The following is a 24452-nucleotide window of genomic DNA, read 5'->3' on the forward strand; positions in this document are numbered from 1 at the left end:
TCGCTCTGTATGACACTTTCTAGGTCCATCCACGTCTCTACAAATGACCCAATTTCATTCCTTTTTATGGCTGAGTAATATTCCATTGTATATATGTATCACATCTTCTTTATCCATTCCTCTGTTGATGGACATTTAGGTTGCTGCCATGTCCTGGCTATTGTAAATAGTGCTGCTGTGAACATTGGGGTGCATGTGTCTTTTTGAATTATGGTTTTCTCTGAGTATATGCCCAGTAGTGAGATTGCTGGATCATATGGTAGTTATATTTTTAGTTTTTTAAGGAACCTCCATACTGTTCTCCATAGTGGCTGTATCAATTTATAGTCCCACCAACAGTGCAAGAGGGTTCCCTTTTCTCCACACCCTCTCCAGCATTTATTGTTTGTAGATTTTTTGATGATGGCCATTCTGACCAGTGTGAGGTGATACCTCATTGTAGTTTTGATTTGCATTTCTCTGATAATTAGTGATGTGGAGCATCTTTTCATGTGTTTGTTGGCCATCTGTATATCTTCTGTGGAGAAATGTCTATTTAGGTCTTCTGCCTGTTTTTTGATTTGGTTGTCTCTTTTTTTGGTATTGAGCTACATGAGCAGCTTGTATATTTTGGAGATTAATCCTTTGTCAGTTGCTTCATTTGCAAATATTTTCTCCCATTCTGAGGGTTGTCTTTCGTCTTCTTTATGGTTTTCTTTTTGTTTTTATTTTCATTACTCTAGGAGGTGGGAAAACTGGACAGCTACATGTAAAAGAACGAAATTAGAACACTCCCTAACACCATACACAAAAATAAACTCAAAATGGATTAAAGACCTTAATGTAAGGCCAGACACTATAAAACTCTTAGAGGAAAACACAGGTAGAACACTCTTTGACATAAATTGCAGCAAGATGTTTTTGACCCACCTCCTTGAAAAACTTGTTGAGATTTGCGACAATTTGAAAAAACTCAGAAACTACATAGCCTAGAAATATCAAAAAAATTAAAAAGTTAGGTATGTCATAAATCTATAAAATATATGTAGCTATACATATAACATACAAAATATGCGTTAATTGACTGTTTATCAGTAAGGCTTCCAGTCAACAGTAGGCTATTAGTAGTTAATTTTGGGGGGAATCAAAAGTTATATGCGAATTTTCAGCTGTGCGGGTTGGCACCCCTCACCTCTATGTTGGTCAAGGGTCAACTGTAAGTAAATAGTATGAATATTCATATTAATATTATATACATCTTAATATTTTCTTTAATATTAGAACCATATTCTGCTAAATGAAGCAATATACAGGGTTTTTTCTTCTTCCAGAGATTGGTCTTTGGAGATTTAAAAAAGATATTGGCAGTTATTACAATGCAGACTTGCTACCTTATTTATGAAATGGAAGGTAACTCCTTAGTTTTGATAAATGCAAAGAATAAATGCTGATTTAATTGAAATCACACCACTCCTTTAGCTGCTTGGGTAAAAGTCTGTGAAACCTTAAGTTTAAATAGTATATATTTTGTAAAATAGATAGCTAGTGGGAAGCAGCCGCATAGCACAGGGAGATCAGCACAGTGCTTTGTGACCGCCTAGAGGGGTGGGATAGGGAGGGTGGGAGGGAGATGCAAGGGGGTATACGTACATGGGGATATATGTATATGTATAGCTGATTCACTTTGTTATAAAGCAGAAACTAACACACCATTGTAAAGCAATTATACTCCAATAAAGATGTTAAGAAAAAATAAAGCATTGTTTCCCATTAAAAAAATAAAATAAAATAAATAGTATATATTTTGGCTGGCTTCCTAATGAGAGTTTGACTGCTATTCAGTAATCATTTGAATCCTGGGTCTTCACTGGAGTCCAGAATGTTGTTAGAACAAAGGTATGTAGGGAACTATTTATGACAGAGAGAAAGTACCTAGAATAGTTTCCAGGTTGCACAAGAGGCATACATGCAGTGTGTTATTTATTTATTTTTAATTGTAGTTTTACTTTAGCTATGACATATTTACAAAGGTATTTCAAGATGGAACATGTTTTAATGTCATACATTTGTTTCAAGCTGGAGGCATGACTACAAACAAGATATATGGTTGTTCAGCATTTATTTCATTAACCTGTTTTATAGTTGATTATGTAATTTTGTTTCCTTCAAATGTGCTTCTTTTTTTTTGTAACAGTTTAATGTGGAGTAGAAACTTAAGTAGCTTAATATAAGAGAATCAAGGCTAAAAATTATGGTAGCTTAGTTCCTCTTTCAAAGACAATATAATGTCTAGAAAATAGGATGGTATGTTTCTCCACTTGGAATAATATTCAGACTAAATCCTGAAAACAAATTTATAAATAAATTTGACAAGTACTTTTAATGTCAACTATAAAATGTAGGTGGGGAAACAATCTCAGAATTCTTCCCTACTCTTACTCACGAAAGTATTTACCGAAAGTCTTAAGGGCGAAAGTGAGAGTGCGTGCATGTCAAGTTGAGACGTTCCTGTCCGCAGGGAATTAAGAACATGGTGAAGGAGCAGTGGGCAAGGCTGTGGAGGGAGTGCTTTTGGTATTCACAACTAAATCCTGAGCGAGTGATACTGTCCCTGCAGTAGCTTAAATTAATCCTTCCCTTTTTCTGCATCCCCTTCCCACCTCTTGCCTTATCCCTAATTGCTGTGGCTCCCCAGTTAGAAAGGAACTAGTCGCCAGCCTTGATTAAAAAGGGACTATCAGATCATATTTTCTATTCAAGAAAGCCTAGCTAGACACCTGCTTTTTTATTTAGAAGAGGAGAGCCTTGTATCCTAAGAAACAAAAATCTGGAAAAAACAGGAAAGCAAGTCAAGATACTCTCCTTTAGAGAACTTGTGACACCTTCTCATTGTGTATATATGCCTTCTGTGGCCTATAGTCTTATTTCTTTATGGTCTTCAGCTGGGACAGTTAAAATACTAGCCATGGCTGGGGGATGCTGGAGAGGAGATGCTTGTCTGTTATAGTGATAGTCTTCCAAAATGAGAAGTTTGGACTAGAACAGTCATGGGGTTATATCTAATGTTCCTTTCTTGAAATGCAACCCACCCGTGCTTCAGGCCATAGGCCTAGCAATTTAGAGAACATACAGTGTACTCTTTGTCGGCTGGGCATGAAATCCAATGACTGTCACAAGAGCCTAGGGAACTCATAGCCGCTAGCTATGGGAAGCTGTAAAGGGCTTTTGATGCCACATTGACTTAAAGTCTCAGAGTTCATACGGGTAGTAGTTCTACAAGAAAAGATTGAATTAGAAAGCAGCCCCAGAATAAAGCGAGTATGGATTAGAGAGGCTCCAAGTTATTATTATTTATTACCCTCAATCTTAGTGAGGCATCATTTTTTAAAACTAGTTACGAATAATATTGTTCAATATATTGCATTTAGCTTTTGAAGTAAAGGCTGTATTTAAAGATGATAATGAAGTAAATTCACAATTCTGAGCTAGAACATTAGCACCTTGAGGGCAGGAACCCTGCATCTTCTGGGTTTGTGATGCATATCCACAATCTAGCACATAACTCAGCATTTAAGAGGCACTTAGTAAACGTTTGTTAAATAGTGTTCTAGGCATAAAAGCATTTCTCTTATTACTGCTAGTCTTAGTTGAATGATGTTTTAGCAGAGGTTTTCCAAGGTTTCCACTAAAGTAACCCAAATAGCAGACACACTTCCACTAACAGATATCAAGGATATTAGGTTTTCATATAGACAAACACTGAGAAGCAGTTAGGTGACTTCTGCTGCCTCACACGTGGCATTCTTCGTGAAGCACACAATGGATAGGGGAGATTCAACCAAAAATAGGAAAGTAGCATGTAAGAACCAGGAAGGTATGGAGTAGGTATTTTAATTTATTTAGAATATTGAACTGGGACTTCATTTCCCCCCCAAAACAGAACAAACCTTCAGTCTGAGCTCATGCTTGCAGCATATAGGAGCTATAGGAGGCTGAGTATTCTGGGAAATAAAACTCACAAATAGTGGCAGGTAATCAAGCCACACTACACCTTAACTCACCCTACCACACAATCAGGGAGCTGAACTCTGAGGAGTTTGTCCCCTGAGATGAAAATATTTAGGCAAGAATGGACTCACCAAGAGGCACAGTAAACAAAGAAGTAGAGCAGTAAATTTAGGGAAACTGGAAAAAGAAGGTTTGTATATTCTGGACTATTCCCTCTGTCCTCTCCCTCAGTAATTCTTCATGATCTTCCAATATTAAAGTTGCCTGTATCTAGGAATCCTGGCCCAAACGGCTTCTGCCTCTCCTTTCCTCTGTCTGTCATTTTCTTCCTCACAGTGAATATTATTACATTTAAAACGTAGGGCGTCTATCAAATTCATTTTTCATCTAACAGATATTTATTGTATGTGTTTTTTGTACTAGGAAGTGTTCCCAGGCACTAGTGATAACAGCAGTGAACAGATAAAAAATCTCTCCCTCGTAGTGCTTACATTCTAGTGAACATGCTACAGGATTGTAGCTAGTTCTCACAAAGACTTCTTGACAGATCTTAACCCTCGAGATTCTTGACAGTCATGAAAGGTCCAAGAGGGAAAGTGACTTACTAGATTCTTTCCAAGAGTAGCTTCTGTATTCAACCTTGAGAGAAAGAGAATCAGTCAGCCACCTATTTCTCAGGTTAGCTTTAAAAAAATTAAGATATTCTTATCTATGAATTTTGTTTAGGTATTGATTTCTTAGCCAATGTGGGGAAAAGAATAGAAACATTGCAGTTTTTGAAATCCTCTGTTTTCAAAACTTATGTTTTCACTGGACCGTTGAGTTGTTTTCTCCCCCATAATCTGATTCTATATATTGACTGCAAAATAATTATTTAAAAAATATATTTCTGCTCTTTACTAAGATACTACATTTCTTTGCTACCAGTATAACAGACTTTGTTTTCAAGCAAGAGTCATTTCATTTTTGAAGTATTTTTATTTGTGATAATGATTAGACGTAGTTTCTAAGAATCACCTATCCATACCCATTTTTGATCATTAATATTAATTTAATTAACATTTAATAAGTATCTATCCCCTGCCAAGTGCATGGGGGTTTATACAGAGAAGAATAAAACATAGCCTCTAACTTTCAAGAACTTTGGCACTGAGTTTTGTTTTGTTTTGAAGACTTGTTTTCTTTTTCTTTCTTTCTTTCTTTCCCTTTCTTTCTTTCTTTCGTTCTTTCTTTCTTTCTTTCTTTCCTCCCTCCTTTCCTCCCTCCCTTCCTTCCTTCCTTCCTTCACTTTCTTCCTTTTCTTCCCTTTCTTTCTTTCTTTCTTCTTTCTTTTAAATTTTTAGCTGCACTCCACAGCATGTGGGATCTTAGTTCTCCAACCAGGGATCAAACCTACACCTGCTGCATTGGAAGGCAGTGTTAACCACTGGACCGCCAGGGAAGTCCCTGGCACTGAGTTTTAAAATATCTTTTAACGTGTACCATATGTTATTTAAAAGTTGTTTTATATTCCTATATATCATCAAAACAAATTCCTATCACTTTAAGCAAGTTTTTTTATCCTTTTGAGAGACAGTTTACTGGGTAGATTCTTCTTTCAACTCTTCATTTCTAAAACTTAGTACCTATGGACAGTTACCACAGATACATGCTTAAAACCAAAATGAGAACAAAGGTTGATAAGATATAGAAAAGTTGAGTAGAGAAAAATAGTACTTGAAAATGTAGATATCAAACATAGAAATTAGTGGGTTCTTAAAACAAAAAAGAAGTAAAAGTGGAAGAGTTGATTTTAAAAGACTGTAGCGCTTCTCTTAAACACTCATTTCTGTATTACTCTTTGGTGGATGATTAGCAAATATACCAGCTTCTAAAAGACCCAAACCATTTTATTTCCAATTTCTACTCTGTGTAACACCAAGTGATAGTAATTACATATAATTATTACTGAATGGTATTAATAATAACCAGATTTTTAACCCATACAATTTGTTTTATATAAATAGAAAAGTAATTATACTTATATACATAATGATATATTTTTAGATATATTGGTAATCATATTTTTAAAACATGTAAGTTAAAATATAATTAGAAAAAAAGAAATGTTGTAATAATAAACTGATAAGAATATTCATTTAATTCTCCACAATTACGTATCAGAGTATATGAAGCAATCTTTTGGTTATTTTGTACATTTCAGTAGCTTGACCATTTATGTTTAAGCATCAAGCTGAGAAATATATCTTGAATCATTTTAAAATTAAGATAGTATTGTTGCTGGCCCTAAGGCATTCCTTCTTGCCTTAATTATGCTGTTTGTAGAATTTCAAATCTATTTCTCTCTCCCTCTTTTTTTTTTTTTTACAATTTTTTCACTTTGTATTTTGGGGACTTCATTTTTTTTTTTAACATCTTTATTGGAGTATAATTGCTTTACAACGTTATGTTAGTTTCTGCTGTCTAACAAAGTGAATCAGCTATATGTATACATATATCCCCATATCCCCTCCCTCAAATCTATTTCTACTCAGCTTTCTTCCTTCCTCCTTCACTCGTATGATGAATACATTATATAAGGAGACTTACCGAATTCCTTCTTGCTTGACGACAGTTTAGGAAACTGTTTATAATCTTGACATCTAAGTGATACCATGCAGGATTTGTCTTTCTCTGGCTTATTTCACTTAGCATAATGCCTGCCAGGTTCATGCATGTTGTTGTCTTAATCTAACTTTCGTTTTAATGACTCAAATAAACAGAGAATAGACTGGTGGTTGCCAGGGGCTGGTGGATGGGGAAGAAGAGGAGAGTTTGGTAAAAGGGTACAAATTTTCGGTTAAAAGATGAATAAGGTCTGAGGCTCTAATGTATAACATGGTGACTGTGGTTGATATGTGTTATATAATTGAAATTGCCAAGAGAACAGAATCAAAGTGTTATCGCCAAAATGGAAAAAAAAGGCAAATATGTGAGGTGATGGATATGTTTGTTGATTAACTCAGTTGTGGGAATTCTTTCACAATGTATACATATATCAAATCATCACGTTGTGGACTTTAAATGTATTATAATTTTATTGGTCAGTCGTACCTCAATAAAGCTGGAAATAAAAGAATGACTAAATTTTGAAATTTTTTAACAGGTTATATCAATCAGTGAAAATTCTCTATTCCTTCGGCATCTTTGTGACATATTCAATTCAGTTCTATGTTCCAGCAGAGATAATTATCCCTGTGATCACATCCAGATTTCATGCTAAATGGAAGCAAATCTGTGAATTTGCTATAAGGTCCTTCTTGGTTACTATTACTTGTAAGTATCACTGCATATTTATAGCATAATGATTTTTATTGTTGAATTTCTTATAATGAAGCTACTTAAAAGTATATTTTTTTATATTTTTAAAACAATTTTGTTCACCTAGCTGGGATACATTTTGGTTTAAAATTCTGTTATTCTATATCTATAGAAGAAAAACACAAACTAGCTCCTATCACACTTAAAACAACTAATCAACTTATTATTTTGGAAATGACCTCACTCATGATTGAAATATAAGTATATTTAAATCAGATGCATAAAAGACCCCTTATATTGTTGATACACATTTTACTTTGGTTTTCTAGTTTTCCTCAACTTTTTTGTATCTGTTAACTTTTGTATATTTAACATTTTAACTCTCCATGTCTACCTATACGAATGGGTTTTTTTCTGTTTTGGTCTTTAATAATTTCAGTGGCTTATTTTACTTATTATTTGAAGGAGTGTGTATAATCTCTTATTAAAGTTTCACATTGTAGAATGCCTCCACAAGGTAGAATTAAGGATGGAGGCTCGTGGAGAGGGAGCTTGAGTTTGGGATAGTGGAGAGAGTATGAGTTTTACAGTCACACTGAACTGACGGTTCAAACTCAGGCCTCCCACTTCCTTGCTGGTGTCTTTAGGTAAGTTACAAACCACCTTTGAGTCCTGCTTTCCTCAACTGTGAAATGAAGATAAGACATTTAAAAATATTAACAAAGTAGTTAGAAATAATTGTTTTATTGCCACCACTTTTACGATAATCTCAAATAGAAAGATGACTGCAACACTGAACTAACGGGATTGCTTAGAATGATACCAGGGACCAGATTACTGGGGATTTTGGGGAACAAGCAGCTTTGGAAATTCTATAGAAGATGTGAATCACCATCTTGGCCCACTCAAGGTTAGAGAATGGTAGAACTAGAAATTCTGGGCAACTCTGTCAATTACATTGAGCAGCTTGGGGTGGAGCTTATGCCTAGATTTAAAGAATTGGGTGTATTACATTGTGTTCAAAGAAAAAGCAAAACTGGGAAAATTAGATAAAACTTATTTTTCAAAGTAATCAGTTAAATGAAATAAGTAAACTAAGAAGGGAAATCACATTGAGGAATGACGTCAATAAGCCCATACTTTGACGACTAATGAAACATTCAGGAGGAAAAAGTTACTTTAAAACATTTTGGAATATTTTTTACACATTGATTTTATTGACATTTTGACAACTACTAAATACAAAGACTTATTTCAGTCAAAGTCCTTTTATCAGTAGATGTAAGACCGTTCTATTCTGATAGTATGTCTCCTTTTAGAGTTAGTTACTGAATTTTAATAACTTCATCCGTTTCTGCACATGGGCTGCTGTCGTCATGTTGAGCTGCCTGTCTGCTGAGGTACAGACCATACTGCACATCTGTTACCAGGATTTATTCCCAGAAGCCAGGGCTTTTCCTCAGGAGCTGAGTTCATGTCACAGAGGATTGCAGCTTTTTCTTTGCTGCTTCTTTCTTTTAGTTAAAAGTAGGTAAACCTACTTAACCATATATGAGGGTTATATTTACAGCATACTTTGAACAAAGAGAACACAGAGCGTGCCATATTCTGTCCTACTTCCCTGAAACACATCATTGGACACTGAGCTTCATTTACGTCTTTGGCCCATCCTTCCAAATTAAAGTAAAAGCCAAGTGATATTCATGACGGGACTGTTTTGAATCTGTTCTCCAAAGCACTTGATAAGCTTCTGGGTCAGGCTCTTTATTGATGAATGCGTGGAGAGCTGATGGGGCCTTGTCATATCTGTAGAGCAGGCAGTGCAGCACTTGCAATGAGAGTGGAGGCTCAGCTGGGTTTGCATGTTTCAGCGTTCCATAATCCCTTCCAAGTACTGAATCCACGTTTACAGGATGGGTCTTCAAAGTAGTGGGCTCATCAGCTTGGGTTATACTGGTTATGTCCAAGTCTCCGTTTAGTATTTGAATCACTGTTTCACAGTATCTTCTTGGTGGAACTCAAAAGCTTGAAAGGATGGGTCAGACTCTTCCTGCATTTCCCTGTAGGCACTTCCCTGCTAGATAGGCATTGCACAGGTGAGGGAGAAGAGTGGATAGAAACTGGCCAGAGGCCACCTTGGACTACAATAAATGCCTTTTATTTTAAAAGCAGACCTGTAGAAAAAGCTGTTAAATTTTGATTTGACATGAGTATTTTGATTCCCTGTTTGAATTGAACCTGCAAAATATGTTAAATACTGCTTATTTCTGTTATTGTCCAATTCATTGATCCTTCTACTATTTCTAATTTGAAAAGCCCTTGGATCTGAGAGTGTGCTTTCTACTTCTAGTAAACTATGACGACATAAAGCATAAATCTTTGGTAGTTTGTAGAATACTAAGAAGACATACTAAAATCCTTCATTTAAGTTAGTTGTCACTGCAGATGAGAAAAAGTACCATTCTGTACCCTAATATTCTATCTTAAGAGCCAGTAGGTATATGGAGAGGACCATTCACTCTTTGTGTAATTAAAATTTATGTGCTAGAGTGTTTCTCACAGTTTTGTTGTTGATGTTACAATATCAGGCATTTTATTTTCTGATATATCTGCTTTCACCATTTAGCTGCAAAAAAATGGACCTAAATAGGCTCTTTTTTCATGTTAGAGGAAACTTTGTACCTTAAGGATACATTCTTTTTCTCTATAATATAGTTTTGGGAAATACTGGATAAGCTTAATTAGTACTTAATAGATATATTCATAACAACTGTCTGTAAATGACATGGGGCAACCTATTTATAGTAATCCTATAGCGAATATTTGTAATGAATAAACTATCCTTATCCCAAGCTTTCCTTTGACTTACTGTTTTTGTGATTTTTGAGTTCTTCTATGTTGGATTTGCCTAAAGTGTATATATTTCTCTTCTTCGTCTGACTAATAACATTATCTAATAACGTTTCAAGCCATTTTTTACTTGCAGATATCTATTGGTTATATAACATTGAAAGAATGACTTTAATCAATAAATTTCATGATTTAAAAGTGTTTGATAGGGCTTCCCTGGTGGCGCAGTGGTTGAGAGTCTGCCTGCCGATGCAGGGGACACGGGTTCGTGCTCCGGTCTGGGAAGATCCCACATGCCGCGGAGTGGCTAGGCCCGTGAGCCATGGCCGCTGAGCCTGCGCGTCTGGAGCCTGTACTCCGCAACGGGAGAGGCCACAACAGTGAGAGGCCCGTGTACCACACGCACACAAAAAAATTAAAAGTGTTTGATAAGTGGAATTTTAGTCCGAATGCGTAAATTCTAAAATACTATAGTGTTCCTCCGCATGGTTTTCCAACATTTCACTTGATTTACTAGTAACATATTGGATTATCGGAAGACACTAAATGATGAAAAATAGATTCCATTCTTCAGATGGCAAGGTTGTAGTCATGTTTGTATGGTTGTCCTTTAATACTGCCACCTACTATAAGTAGGTGAAGCATGTTTCCACAAAATGGATATAGTCAATGAATTTTAAAAGGTTCTGATTGTGTTTGAGAGTTATACTTTATAGTTCCCTTGAGAGAAATGTTAAAAGGATGTAGCACGCATCCATTAAACGGGTCCACTTTATAAAGTATTTCTAGTTTAGAGTTCCAACTTCTTCAAATTCAGTTGTTTTACTTAGGAAGGTTTCTTGTACTTCAGCCTTGTAGGTGTGCAGCTAGATTTATGATCTCAAAATAATTTTTAGGGTTTTAGCTTTTGTAATAATTTAAATAAAAAGTGGTAAATAACTGTGGTTCTAAGAAATGTGGTGTTTCCAAATTAATCCCACATCCTCCTGAAAAACATCGAGGGCCACAAAGAGAATAGGGGAGGGGAGAAAACCATAAACTGAAAATTAAGAAGCAAAGAAGCCAGTAGACTGCAAACTCAAGACTTAATTACAAAGAGCATGAATTAAATTGTATATATACCACAGAAAGTTCAGTAAGAGACAAAGACAGAGAAAAAAGAAAAGCAAAAGGAGGTAAACTTAGAAATAAAAGAGGGATAACAAAGATTGGAGAGAAAACTGATACCTTTTGAAGACAAGTAAAGAAAGCCAACACATACATAATTAGAGTCCTCACAGCTGGAACTGTGGTTACATAGTCACCTTTGGTGGCAGTGGTGATATAGTTGTCACAGCTTTCATGTGAGCAAACTCAGCTGTTATTTCTGATGGCAGCTCCAACCCTCGACAGATCATTCAATGAACCATCTAAGGACAATTTGGAGAAAGAATATGAGTCTTTTTAAAAAAACTTATTTATTTTATTTATTTATTTTTGGCTGCGTTGGGTCTTCGTTGCTGTGCACGGGCTTTCTCTAGTTGCGGCGAGCGGGGGCTACTCTTCGTTGCAGTGCGCGGGCTTCTCATTGCGGTGGTTTCTCTTGTTGTGGAGCACAGGCTCTAGGCACGTGGGCTTCAGAAGTTGTGGCACACAGGCTTCAGTAGTTGTGGCACGCGGGCTTAGTTGCTCCGCGGCATGTGGGATCTTCCCGGACCAGGGCTGGAACCCATGTCCCCTGCACTGGCAAGCAGATTCTTAACCACTGAGCCACCAGGGAAGTCCTGAATATAAGTCTTGATTTTTGCAAACCTTCTGTCGGTATTTGGTAAGATAAAGATCAAGAAAGTTCCAGATCAAAAGTTGCAGAAGACTTGATGGTATCTTGGACTAAAATCCTGTTGACAATAATGGTACATTATTTTTTTTTAACTTTTCATTTTGAAATCACTTAGAAAAGTTGTAAAAGAAAGTAGAATTACCATAAGCCCTTTACTCAATTTCCTCTAATGTTAGCTTACATACCACAGTATAGTTAAGAAAATTAACATTAAGACACTACTGTTAACTAATCGACCTTATTTTGATTTTGCTAGTTTTCCCACTGATACCCTTTTTCTGATCAAGGAGCCAATCCAAGGTCCCACGTGAATTTAGTTGTCATGTCTACTTAGTCTCCTCCAGTCTTGACAGTTATCTTTTTTTATCTTTCTTTATTTACCTTGATGTCTTTGAAGTGTCAGTAATTTTGCAGAATTTCCTTCAGTGTAGATTTGTGTGATGCTTTCTTATGATTAGGTTGAAGTTAGGCATTTTTAACAAGAGTGCCACAGGTGATGCTTTGCACTTCTCAGTACATCACATCATGGCATCAATATTGGTGATGTTAACGTTGATCACTTGGTTAAGGTGGTGTCTGTCAGATGTCTCCACTGTAAAGGTACTCTTTTTCCCTTTATAATTGATAAATATCTTGTAGAGAGATATCCTGTTCTCATACAGTTTTTGCCCACTAATTTTAGCATCCTTCATCGACTTTTCCTGCAACAGTTATTACCGTGGTGTTTGCTTAATAATGATTTTCTATTTCCAATGTTTCTTCTATTTTGGTTAATTGGAATTCTAATGTAAGGAATAGCTATCTCTTCTCTCTCATTTATTTAATGATTTATTTATATCACACCACCCCAGGTTTTGTGCTTTATAGAATGAGCTATATGGCAGAGTAATGAAATACATTCTTCACCCAGAACTTCATAGCAAAAATTAAAAGTCGTTTATGTAAGAAACTCTGTTGATAAGTCAAAGTCCGAGAAATATCACTCACTGTTTTGGTTTCTCTCTGTTTTCTTTTTTAGCTCAGAACAGAATGTGACAGATTCTCCCACAAGCAATAGTTTAGTAGTGCCTACTTGCATCAATTAATTTTAATGTAGTGAATGTATCTACAGTTAGTGTTCATATAAGTATTAAAAATTTACATAAGGAAAATTTGTATTTTCAATTTTCTAGGTGCTGGAGCGATTCTGATTCCTCGTTTAGACATTGTGATTTCCTTCGTCGGAGCTGTGAGCAGCAGCACATTGGCCTTGATCCTGCCGCCTCTGGTTGAAATTCTTACATTTTCTAAGGAGCACTACAGTATATGGATGATCCTGAAAAATATTTCTATCGCGTTCACTGGAGTTGTTGGTTTCTTGTTAGGTGCATATGTGACTGTTGAAGAAATTATTTATCCTACTGTCAAAGTTTTCGCTGGCACTCCACAAAGTTCCTCTTTAAATTTGAATTCGACATGCATTACATCTGGTTTGAAATAGTAGAAGCAGAATTATGAGCCTCAAGTCTGAAAATGATGAAAATAAGAACATTGGAACACATTGCCATACACTTAAAAACCGTTTTCTTTCGGCACAACATTGATATTTTGGCAATAAATTATAATTCTTTACCAATACTGATAAACTACGACAGATTTGTGGTTTTACGTATTAGCAGCAATTTCAAAAATTTTAGTTCTGAAAATTGAAAAAATTAAAATGTTAAAAAAATTAAAGAATGAAAATGCTTCTGTTATTCTTCTCTCAATCAAATACTTTAGGATTCTCTCTTTTACCTCCATGCTACTCTGTTGCCACCCAGTTGAGGAGAGAACAGGGTTTCAACAAGAAGAGAATAAAAGAAGTATAGATGACTAAAATCTGACCATCCCAATGAATTTTAAAGTATACTTTGTATATAATGTAGAAATATCTCGATTATGTTTTTATTAGAGAGCCAAATACTTATGTTTTCCCTGTGGAAGTTTAGAAAACTCTCATTAGCCATAATGTAAGAATCAGAAAATCCCCCAAACCAGAATTATTTTGACACTATTCTTTAATGGTAGCTGATCTTCATACTGAAAACCAAAAGGCACTGTGCAAGATTCTGACTTAGTGTTTCAACCAAATTTGAGAGACTTTAAAAGTTATCCAATACATATTCCCTTGTTTTTTTGAGGAAATGAATAGCCAGGATGGTTAAGTAACTTGATCAAGACCCCTCAGCCTTGAGATGAAGAGAACCTGATCTTTTGATTCCCAGTCCAGGATTTTTTATCTTTCACTTCACATCCTAGAAAAAGAATCAGTTATGTTGTTTAACTTTAGTATTGAGTCTGTTTAATTATATTTCAGTATTTTGTAAGTCATGATCTTTGACAAGTATATGTGACCTGAGCAGAAAGTCAGGGAACTCTAAAAAGCCTGCACTATGGCCATGTAAGCCTCAACATGGGAAAGAAGCAATGCTTTTTAAACAGAATAGAAATGCCTTGCTGGTTTAACTGCTGGATGGTAGAAGGTGCCCAGCTGTCCTATGTGTGGATTTAGCTCTCCTTATTGTTTCTTTCTTTCTAGGTTTGTAGGCACTATCTTTCCTAATGGCAAAAAATAGAGATTTGACACAATACAGGACTTGTGTACTCTTTTCGGCCTCATGGCTTTCCTTATCATAGCCTTCCATTGATCTGAATGGGCAGAATAAGAGAAAGATTCAGGCCTAGGAAAAAATCAAGACAATAATAAACTCTGCTAGATACTGAGACACTCCAGGCTTCTTCCAGAGAAATACCTTTTATTCCTCCATATTCTTCAAGCCCAGTTATTAACCAAAACAAAGAATCTCAGTGGGCATGGAATATGAAAATGGTTAAGTTTAAAACTAAGAATCTTGATATATTTTTTTTAATTCATACTTTAAAACTCATCGAACTTTTTAGTCAGGTTGGTGATACTCTAATTTGTAATACTGTAAGATATCACCAAGATCACAGTAGTGTATATATTCTGTATTTTTATATGTAAATGTTACCGCGAGTATTTTTTTGCTTACATCATTGAGTCATCAAGTATAATCCAAAGATATATCAGAAGCTTTATTTTGGTACAGATTCTTAAGAATCAAAACTTTTTAAAAAACATTTGCATTGAGAATCACCAATAATTGTGACACTTTTATGTCAAATCTGTTATGTTGAACCTTTAGTCACGGGAGAATGCGGAAGAAGTTATAGGCAAAGTAATTGTCATTGAAACTAATGTTATATAATCTTGAATCTAAGAGTAAATTAGGTGTTTTTTAATGTATAACTTGGTATAATATGACTTGAAGACTATTATTTAATAGAAAGCACTATTAGGTTTTTGTCAGCTGTCTTCAGATAGTATTTCTAGTCTATGTGTGATATTTTATTTTTATACTTTCGCCTTTGTTTATTTTCCTTATGGAATTTATCACATTTAATGAAATTTCAAATAGCTGATAATAGTAATATATAAATTTTAAATTCAATGAACAAATGGTGGGTACATTATCAACCAGGCTTCCTTAAGCAATGAGTGCTGACTCGACATACAGTACTCAATTCACTAAATTATCAGTACTTTAAATACAAGAGAAAAGTTGAAATGCAGAAAGGAAGAGGGGCTAAGAAGGGAGAGAGCGGTTTTAATTCTTAACAAGAAATACTATTTAGATGTATAAATGCACTCTTACTTAAGGATTTTTAATGATGTGTTTTATTTGCAAAAAATCAAGCAGTATTTTTCCTCTGAAAATTTAGTTTTAAAGAGTCATAACATTTTCTAAGATGCTTGGAGAAGATATTTTGATTAAACCAGCTGTTGATTTTACTTTGGGACCTGGAAAAATGAGAGTGATTGCACCTGTCAAATTTTGTATCCGGTATCTTTGGTCCATTACATTATTGCTTAAATGACTTCAGCATTTCATCTGCCACCACAGTAAATCACCCTCTTCTCTGAAAGCTAATCAGGTGCCTACGAGCCTTTTCTACTAGTGGAGTGGGGGGGGGGGGGGGAGGAAAGCTTTATTCACCTCTGATGACCTCTGAGCTAAGTCAGTCATCACTGTTCCCTTACAGCCAAAAGGGTTTCACCAGTTTCAGAGTCAACTTGTCAAAACAGTGGCTTTCAGACCTTTTTTATTTTTTATCAGAGTATTTTCTTGTCCTGCCATGGCCAGATTTCTCCACGACTGAAGACCTAGTTTTTTCTTAGTTAAAGACAAATTTGTATGGTGTTACCAAATGAAAAAAAGCACTGTGTTAGCAAGTGCTACATTATGTTTTAATTCTGTCCTCTCTGGATTCTCCTCTATTAAAACAATTTCTGCCTTTTGCCTATGTAATGCAATTAACATTTTTGTAAGCATTTTATGCAACGTGCATGTTGTAAATGTCCTAACGTGGGGTGATTTCATTCACTGTTTTCATAGTAGTTACAGAAAAGCTCTCTAACTGTAAAGTACTATACAAATATTAATTGACGTCCTACATTAGTGCCATGTCCAGCTGTGGACATGCTTACTGTAGCTTCCCCGTGGCATCTTCTGGGACTGACATGCCAGAGATGGCAGTACAGCAGCTTAGTACTGCATTTGTTTACTAAAAGTATGTACCCACTCCTTTCTTCATTTGAAAGGGAGAGGATACATAATAGAGCTAATGGAAATAACAAATAAAATTATGTAAGTGATACCAGTGCCTCAATGAATATGTTCTGTTGAGAAAGTAATTTGGTAAAAATATAGACCATTGATACTATAAAATGAGTTTTTAAAAAATGAGTCTTTTAATCTTTTTGGCTCAACTAGCTCCCCTTCATAAGAAAATTTGAGAGACTTTGATCTAAAAGTCATAACAAGATACTTCTTAATACTAAATGGCTGACTGTAATAGTAACACTTTGGCAGTATGATTAACCATAATTAATCTTACTTATGCCACTAGTGCTCACTAGGCTAAACACCTTTCTGAAAGTGGTTGGTTTTAACCTAGGGGATAAGAAAACATGCTTTAGAAATGCTGTTTATTGCCCTATGATAAAATGAAGTGACAAATCACTCTCATTCTTAAAAATTTTATATCAAGGTTACCTAGTTCTTATGTATACACATACACACACTCCAGTAGTCGGTGGAGTTAGATACTAATTTGCCATTTAAATTGGATCCAGGAAGGTGATGTGTTGAAAGATTACTCTGAAGATTATTCCATTAGTTTTCTTGATGAGAAATAGGAAAATATGTGTTTATACCGTGAATAAATTAAGCTATGGATTTTGGTTTTTCAAAATGATGTTTGTTTGAATGAAAACTAAATATCAGTGCACTTGAGTTTATTCTTTCTCTTTTAACTTATTTTTCTTTATAATATGAAAAAATGTCTTAAAGTACTGTAACTTCTGAATTTTCAATAAAATATTATTTTGCTTGCAAATACCTTTTTAAATAAATTTTTCTTTTATAAGGTTAAATGACATTGAAAAAGGTCATAAACTGGAAAAGGCACTAGTATATTCTCATAATAACATTTTAATAAGTCTTTGCGGTTAATTCCTTGTCATGTGACCCTCAATCTTGGAAGCTGATATTATGCACCTCTGGGATTTAAGAGCAGAAGTTGACTAAAAATGAAAGGTCGTACTCAAAACCATGACCAGAACTTCCTTCAGAGTGAATGCAGGGAGGGCAGTCTGCAGATGCTGCATCCATGAGGTCATTTACCACTCTCTTAAGGTCAAGAATATGTACCAGTCCCACTAATACATTTTGCTTGCATTATGCCAACCCCAAATCAGAGACCATAAAGGTATTTACACGTTTACATCAATAATTCTGCTCTTTGAACTTAATTAAAGGACATACTATAGTTCATCAGAAGAGAAAGACCCTATACCTAAAGGTGCATTGGCAACATTATGTTTAATAGTGAAAAACTGAAAACAACCTAAATGTTCAACAATAAGGAAATCATAAATTCTGATATCTTAGCCTAGCATACAATGGGGATCATATTAATTATACTAATGTTATATTGAAGATTAGTAATTTGATAAAGAATAAATACATACAATTAATTTTTAACTGCAGCTATGTAAAAATATGCTTTTGGACCAAGAAAGGAGGATCGGCAGAAAGTGGAACCATAGTGCTAGGAGAAAGAGATGGGTTTTACTGTTTTTAAGTGACTAGTTAAAGGAAGGCTGTGAGAGAAAAAGAAATAAGATTTTGAGAGAGGAAAAAGGAGTTTATAAAGCTTTAGTAGTAGGAGTACATGTTCTTGTCAAGCAACAGAAGGAGCATAAAGACCAAAAACAAACAAACAAAAAAAACAGCCAAACAAAAAAATAGAGTGGGGATAGGACTGGGTACATAACATACAGGTATAAATGCAATGAAATACCCTGTGGAATACTTGCTGGAGGAGAAAAATTAAATATGGCCACCTTATAAAATTAGTTTTTTTTTTTAATGTAAAATGTTTAGTGTTTGTTCTTAACAGATACACACTTTCTCTCAAAATTTTGCATATCCATTTATGGGGTTCACATTTCAAGGGGTCCACAGACCCCAGGGGAAAGAATTCTTAGAAAAGGTACATCAGTTTTTGAAGAACAGGTTTGGTTCAGAGTTCCCCTATGGAGACAGATTTGTTTGAAGGCTTAAATGGTATGAAGGTCTTTGATCTTCACTGTTAACCTGGTGCCATGAAGCACAGGACCACCTGTACGAGATAATAGAATGCTTCTCACATGAAAGTTAATACATTCATCTCGCCAAGGAATTAGGGAGTAACTTCCCCATCCTCCATCCTGGATCTAGATCCAGGCTACAGGACGAGGGCTGGACACTGACCACCCAGCCTGCACTGAGTGGAGAGGAAAGGTATGCTGGGCATGGATCAAGGTTGAGCAGGTCTTCAGTAGAACAAGAAAGTGAACAAAAAATGGGCAGTGCAGAAGCAAGTGCCTTCAGATCATGGACCTACCGAGCCTTACATACTTTTGTAGCTCCAGTACCTGACAATACTCCACGAGGGCACAGACTAAGTGCTACAGACTCCCCTGTCGTAAATCTTCTCTCCTTCCCCAACCTCAGCTGTGCAAATATCAAGGGCCTCACTCACTCCCTGCCTCAGCCTCCAAATTACACCAAATTGCCGGTTGCTCCACAAACACACCATACACCATCTGGTTTTCATCTGCATGACTTCATCACGTCTTTGTGCTGAAACTACTTCCTTCTACTCCCTCCCCCATTGTTTCCTGGCCAATCCTTGGTTATTGTTAAGATTCAGTTTAGGCATGCCTTCTACCAGGAAGCCTTCCATCTAGCCTCTCCCCCAGCCAGAACGAGTTGTGTACTCCTTCCTTCACACTAGCAAATGACCTTGGGTTCATTAACCCACTTTCCACACTGTGGTAATTCATTTTCTGTGTCCATCTCTCTATTAAATTGGGAGTTCTACAAGCATACCGTGTGTGTGTGTGTGTGTGTGTGTGTATAGATACATATATTCATTTTTTGGTTCCCTCTCTGTCTGTCCTCCCCTAGAGAATATAAGTTCCATGAAGGAGGCAATTTTGTCATTTGTGTTCCCTACTGAATATCCAGTGCCTAGAAGAGTGTCGGTCACATTGGAGAAGCTCAAAAAATATTTGTGGGATGAATGAATGAAATGACAAAAATAACAAGGAAAAACCCATATTAGAGTTCTGGCACTTAATAAAACCTTCAGGTGCAGGGGCCAAGTCAAGCTTTTTGTACTGGCCCCTCCAACCCCGCGTCTATTTATTGAATGACTGTGGCCGACGACACTCTTTTCCCACTTTGTATGTGAGCTCAGCCAGCTACAGAACTATAAAGCACTCAAGTCTGAGTCTCTTATAGAAAATCCTATGAAATAGTCAAGCCTTAAGAACATATTCAGGAGATTCTGAGAATGGATGTGAAGTCTATAAGTAGGAAAAGATTGAAAATCCTTCTTCGCAATCCTTTATGTCTTCATGTTTTATACAAGCAGATTGTTCTGTAGGAAAAAAAAATGAGGTTACACTTTCTGCCTATTGTACAAAAGATTACATCTGACTTAGAATGCAAGTGGACAATTTCTGCCTAAAAAAGTGTCTGTCTAAAATATAATATCTAGTCCTGATATCTGAGGGTATTTTCCTGAACTTTTGATGCCTAATGTATCCTTGCTGCTAAGACTCATACATTCAGTTTATTGGAATCTTCTCATGCAGGAGAGTATTCTCTGGCTGTTCCGAGAAGCTACCTCTTGTCAAAGTGCATCACAGAATATGCCAGAGAGGGGCCCCAGTGCAAATCAAGAATGAGAAGCTATCACTGTTGGGAAAAGTGATTGCAAAGGTGATCATTTTGTAGAAATACCTAAAAATGGAAAGTGAAATTGAGAAGAATAGCAGAGAGGGCAGACAGCAGAAGGAAGAAGAACTACAATTCTTCAGGCTGTGGAAGGAAAACCACATTCACAGAAAGATACACAAAATGAAAAGGCAGAGGACTATGTACCAGATGAAGGAACAAGATAAAACCCAGAAAAGCAACTAAATGAAGTACAGATAGGCAACCTTCCAGAAAAAGAATTCAGAATAATGATAGTGAAGATGATCCAGGACCTCAGAAAAAGAATGGAGGAAAAGGTAGAGAAGATGCAAGAAATGTTTAACAAAGACCTGGAAGAATTAAAGAAAAAACACCTAGAAGAATTAAAGAACAAACAAGCAGAGATGAACAATACAATAACTGAAATGGAAAATACACTAGAAGGAATCAATAGCAGAATAACTGAGGCAGAAGAACAGATAAGTGACCTGGAAGACAGAATGGTGGAATTCACTGCCATGGAACAGAATAAAGAAAAAGAAATGAAGACAGCTTAAGAGAACTTTGGGACAAGATTAAACGTACCAACATTCGCATTATAGGGGTCCCAGAAGGAGAAGAGAGAGAGAAAGGACCTGAGAAAATATTTGAAGAGATTATAGTCGAAAATTTCCCTAACATGGGAAAGGAAATAACCACCAAAGTTCAGGAAGTGCAGAGAGTCTCAGGCAGGATAAACCCAAGGAGAAACATGCCAAGACACATAGCAATCAAATTGTTCATTGAAAAACAAAAAACAAGACAAAACAAGCTAGGGTACAAATGCCTCAGAGAAAACAAAACAAAGAAACTGTGGGTATGTTTGAAAGCCATATCAAGATGCAGCAATACAATATAAACAAGTGCTTGACAGAGACAATGCAACCAGAGTAGATTAAGAATTTGTTTGTTGCTACCCCAAATAAGCTGTCAGCTTTCGATTTGATTGTGGACTTAGAATTTTCAAGGTATTACTCATTAAATCTCTCCATTAATTCTGGGTCCATGTTTGACTTGAATATCCAGGTTTATCAGATGCAGCCATCAAACATTTACATCCCCAATCACGTATAATTGTCATTTTAATCCTCTAATTTACCAGCAGTAAAAGAGGCAGGAAAGAAACATAATGCACAATGCTTGAATTATTGAGCCCAAAGTGAAAAAGGTTAGCAATGAGATCATCCCTCTTCCACTGACATGAAATAATTAATCTTACCATTAGTATTATGTTCCATTTTTATAATTTAAATACTTATCATGTCTCTTTCTAGTCAATTAAAATTAATGGTCCACGAGCACACTGAGTAAACCATTCGGTGGTTTGAGGATAACAAAAATTTGAGAAATGCTGGTGAGAGACTGTTGGTGGAAGGAATGGCTAAGGGAATTGGCTAGGCTACAGAAGACCTGACAGTAATGAAAGAGCGCCCCCAGGTGGTTTTCCCTGGTTGTGGACATGGAAAATTGGGAATCAGTGCTGAAAACGGGTGCAAATGTCGGCATTTGCCGTTGGTGACGACAACGAATATGGGGATGACTGAATCTTTCGAGACTTAAAATATAAGTGATGGAAATGATCACATTTTTGTAAAATAAATTGCATCATTAGTCACCATTTTTCAATAAAAATTGAGACACTGACAGAATGACAATAGATCAGAAACCCTTTAAATCTGCCAAACAATGCAAACAATTTTTCCTCTGACAAGAAGATTCACTTGCCAAAATTTCAAAATGCAATATTACTTTTTGTACGGTATTCGGGGCATCTTCTCTCAACGATTACCGTGAAAAAGCTCATTGAGCTTTGGGAAAAAAGAAACAGGTGAAAGAACAAATATTTTTGGTATCCACATATTTTGTTAGTCTTAGGTCTAGAAATATTGTCACAGCAAGAAAGAGAGAAACTCCCTAGATAATAAACCTCATAATATTATCACCCTTCAGTTCAACCTCATTTTCAAAATTGATTAACTCGATGAAATTGCATCATGATGGGTATAGCTGGTAGGAAAAGATTGTTCTAATGGTATGTTAGTCAGGACAAGTAATATAGCTGCTCTAAATCACCCCTGTAGTCTTAGGCAGAGGGAAAATGTGCTCCTAGGAGCTGTAAACATTATAAAATTACTACTTCTAAAAGAAAAATTACTACTTCTTGCTCATTATAAAATTTTACTTCTTGCTCATGTCACAATGTGCTGTACGTTGGACCCGCCTCTCCCATGTGGGGATACAGTGATAATAAGTTCTTTGCATCTTGTGTCACTGCCACATTAAACTCATGGCCTCCAAGGTCACCAAGGAAGAGAAAGAGAAAGCATGGACAACCTTTAGTGGAGCTTTGTGGCCAGACCTAGAAGAGGGGTACATCGCTTCTACCCACATCCCATTGCCTAGAACCTCATCACATGGTCTGTGTTACTAATTCCAAGAGGGACTAGGAGAGTCTTTCTGTTTGCCCAGGAAGAGGGAATGGGGTTGGCAATCATGTAGTAAGTCTCAGCTAGAGATGGTAATAAAAATACTATTTTACACCAAAAAACAATTATACTATTAAGATCCAAAAATCATGTAAATTTTTAAAATAAAGCACAATAATTTAAAGAAATTTTGAGCTTAAGGGTTTCGATGGAGTTAAGCTATGGACCCCTGAGAAAACACATTCGCACACTGATGTTTGAAGAGATATCTCAGTAACGAAGTTTGAGAAGTTGCTAGCAATGTCCTCAGACTGAGCAAGCCACATGTTTTCATCTTCATCTTGGTGATTAATCAACATCAGAGAGTCAGGATCAGGTACATGATCTGTACACTTAGCACAAAGCTTCCTCTCACACATTCCGTCCCATCATTCCATTAATGGACGTAACCGACTCATGAAAGATGGAAACAGCTGAGGTGCTGATCTTATTAGCACTGTGATCTGAACAAAGAGACCTCAACATGGGAACCTAAAATGAGGAGGTGATTGAAGATTAATTGCTGTTGTAAAAGGGGTGGAGGAATCCAGTCTGTTCAGACTTTAACAATTTAAAAAAAGGAGAGGAGAAACTTCACAGTGGAGAGGAATATGGAATGATGTTTCACACATGCTTCACTCCTGAAATTTGTATGTAATTTTTCTCTTCAACATAATGGTTAGAACTGCACAAGAATCAAACAAGGAATGCAGCCACTGAACCAAATTTAAAAGTCCCTTCTGAACACTGCAAGGTATCAATAAACATTTGATGAATTAAGGAACAGAGGTAAAGAATTGGATTGCAGTACTGACAGCTCCTGAGTATAGCACCCGGTCATTTTTCATTAAAAAGGTAAAGTCAATCATTAAACTTGCTGTTTTGAGAATCAATTGTCTGGAATTTCAATAGCATTAAACATGTAATCATTACATGACTTCAAGTAGTTACTGTAAGTTTCATGTTGTTAAGTAAAAAGCATAATTTTATACAGTTAGAATAAATACATCTGGAGATAACAGGTAAACATGAAAGTAACCAAACCTTTACAATGAGTGCAGACCCTACCAAATCACAGATTAACCCTATGTGGTTTGCAAATATTTTCTCCCAGAGTGTAGGTTGCCTTTTCATCCTTTTCACAGGGTATTTTGCAAAGCAAAGATTTTAATTTTGATAAAGCCCAATTTATAAAGTTTTCATTTTATAGCTCATGCTTTTGGTTTCAAGTCTAAGAACTCTTCACCTAGACCTAGATCCTAAGGATTTTCTCTTACTTTCAAAACAAGTTTTACATTTTGACCTCTTACATTTAAGTCCATGATCCATTTTGAGTGAATTTTTGTTTAAGGTATGACGCTTAGGTCAAGATTCATTTTCCCCTGTCGATGTCCAATTGCTCCAGCACCATGCAATAAAAAGGCTATCGTTCCTCCATTGAATTGTTTTTACACCTTTGTTAAAAATCATTTGGGGTTATTTGTGGGTCTATTTCTGGGTTTTTTATTCTGTTCCACTAATCTATGAATTTATTCCTCTACCAATATCACACTGTCCTGATTATTGTAGCTATAGAATAAGTCTTGACGTTTGGTAGACTTTATTCTTCATTTTCAAAATTGTTTTAGCTCTTCTAGT

General features: G+C 35.9%; 1 protein-coding gene across 2 annotated transcripts in view; it reads left to right on the forward strand.

Moving 5' to 3' along the window:
* SLC36A4 (solute carrier family 36 member 4) overlaps window positions 1-17390 on the forward strand; it is a 45891-nt gene extending 28501 nt beyond the window's left edge. For both annotated transcript variants that reach the window (XM_060018111.1, XM_060018113.1), the window contains 2 exons: window positions 7133-7302; window positions 13129-17390. In XM_060018111.1, the coding sequence (XP_059874094.1) occupies window positions 7133-7302; window positions 13129-13436 (478 nt within the window). In that variant the 3' untranslated portion in view covers window positions 13437-17390. The remainder of the gene's footprint in view (window positions 1-7132; window positions 7303-13128) is intronic.
* The last annotated feature ends 7062 nt before the right edge of the window (window positions 17391-24452 follow it).

This window comes from Delphinus delphis, chromosome 8, assembly GCF_949987515.2.
Source record: "Delphinus delphis chromosome 8, mDelDel1.2, whole genome shotgun sequence".
Lineage (NCBI taxonomy): Eukaryota > Metazoa > Chordata > Mammalia > Artiodactyla > Delphinidae > Delphinus > Delphinus delphis.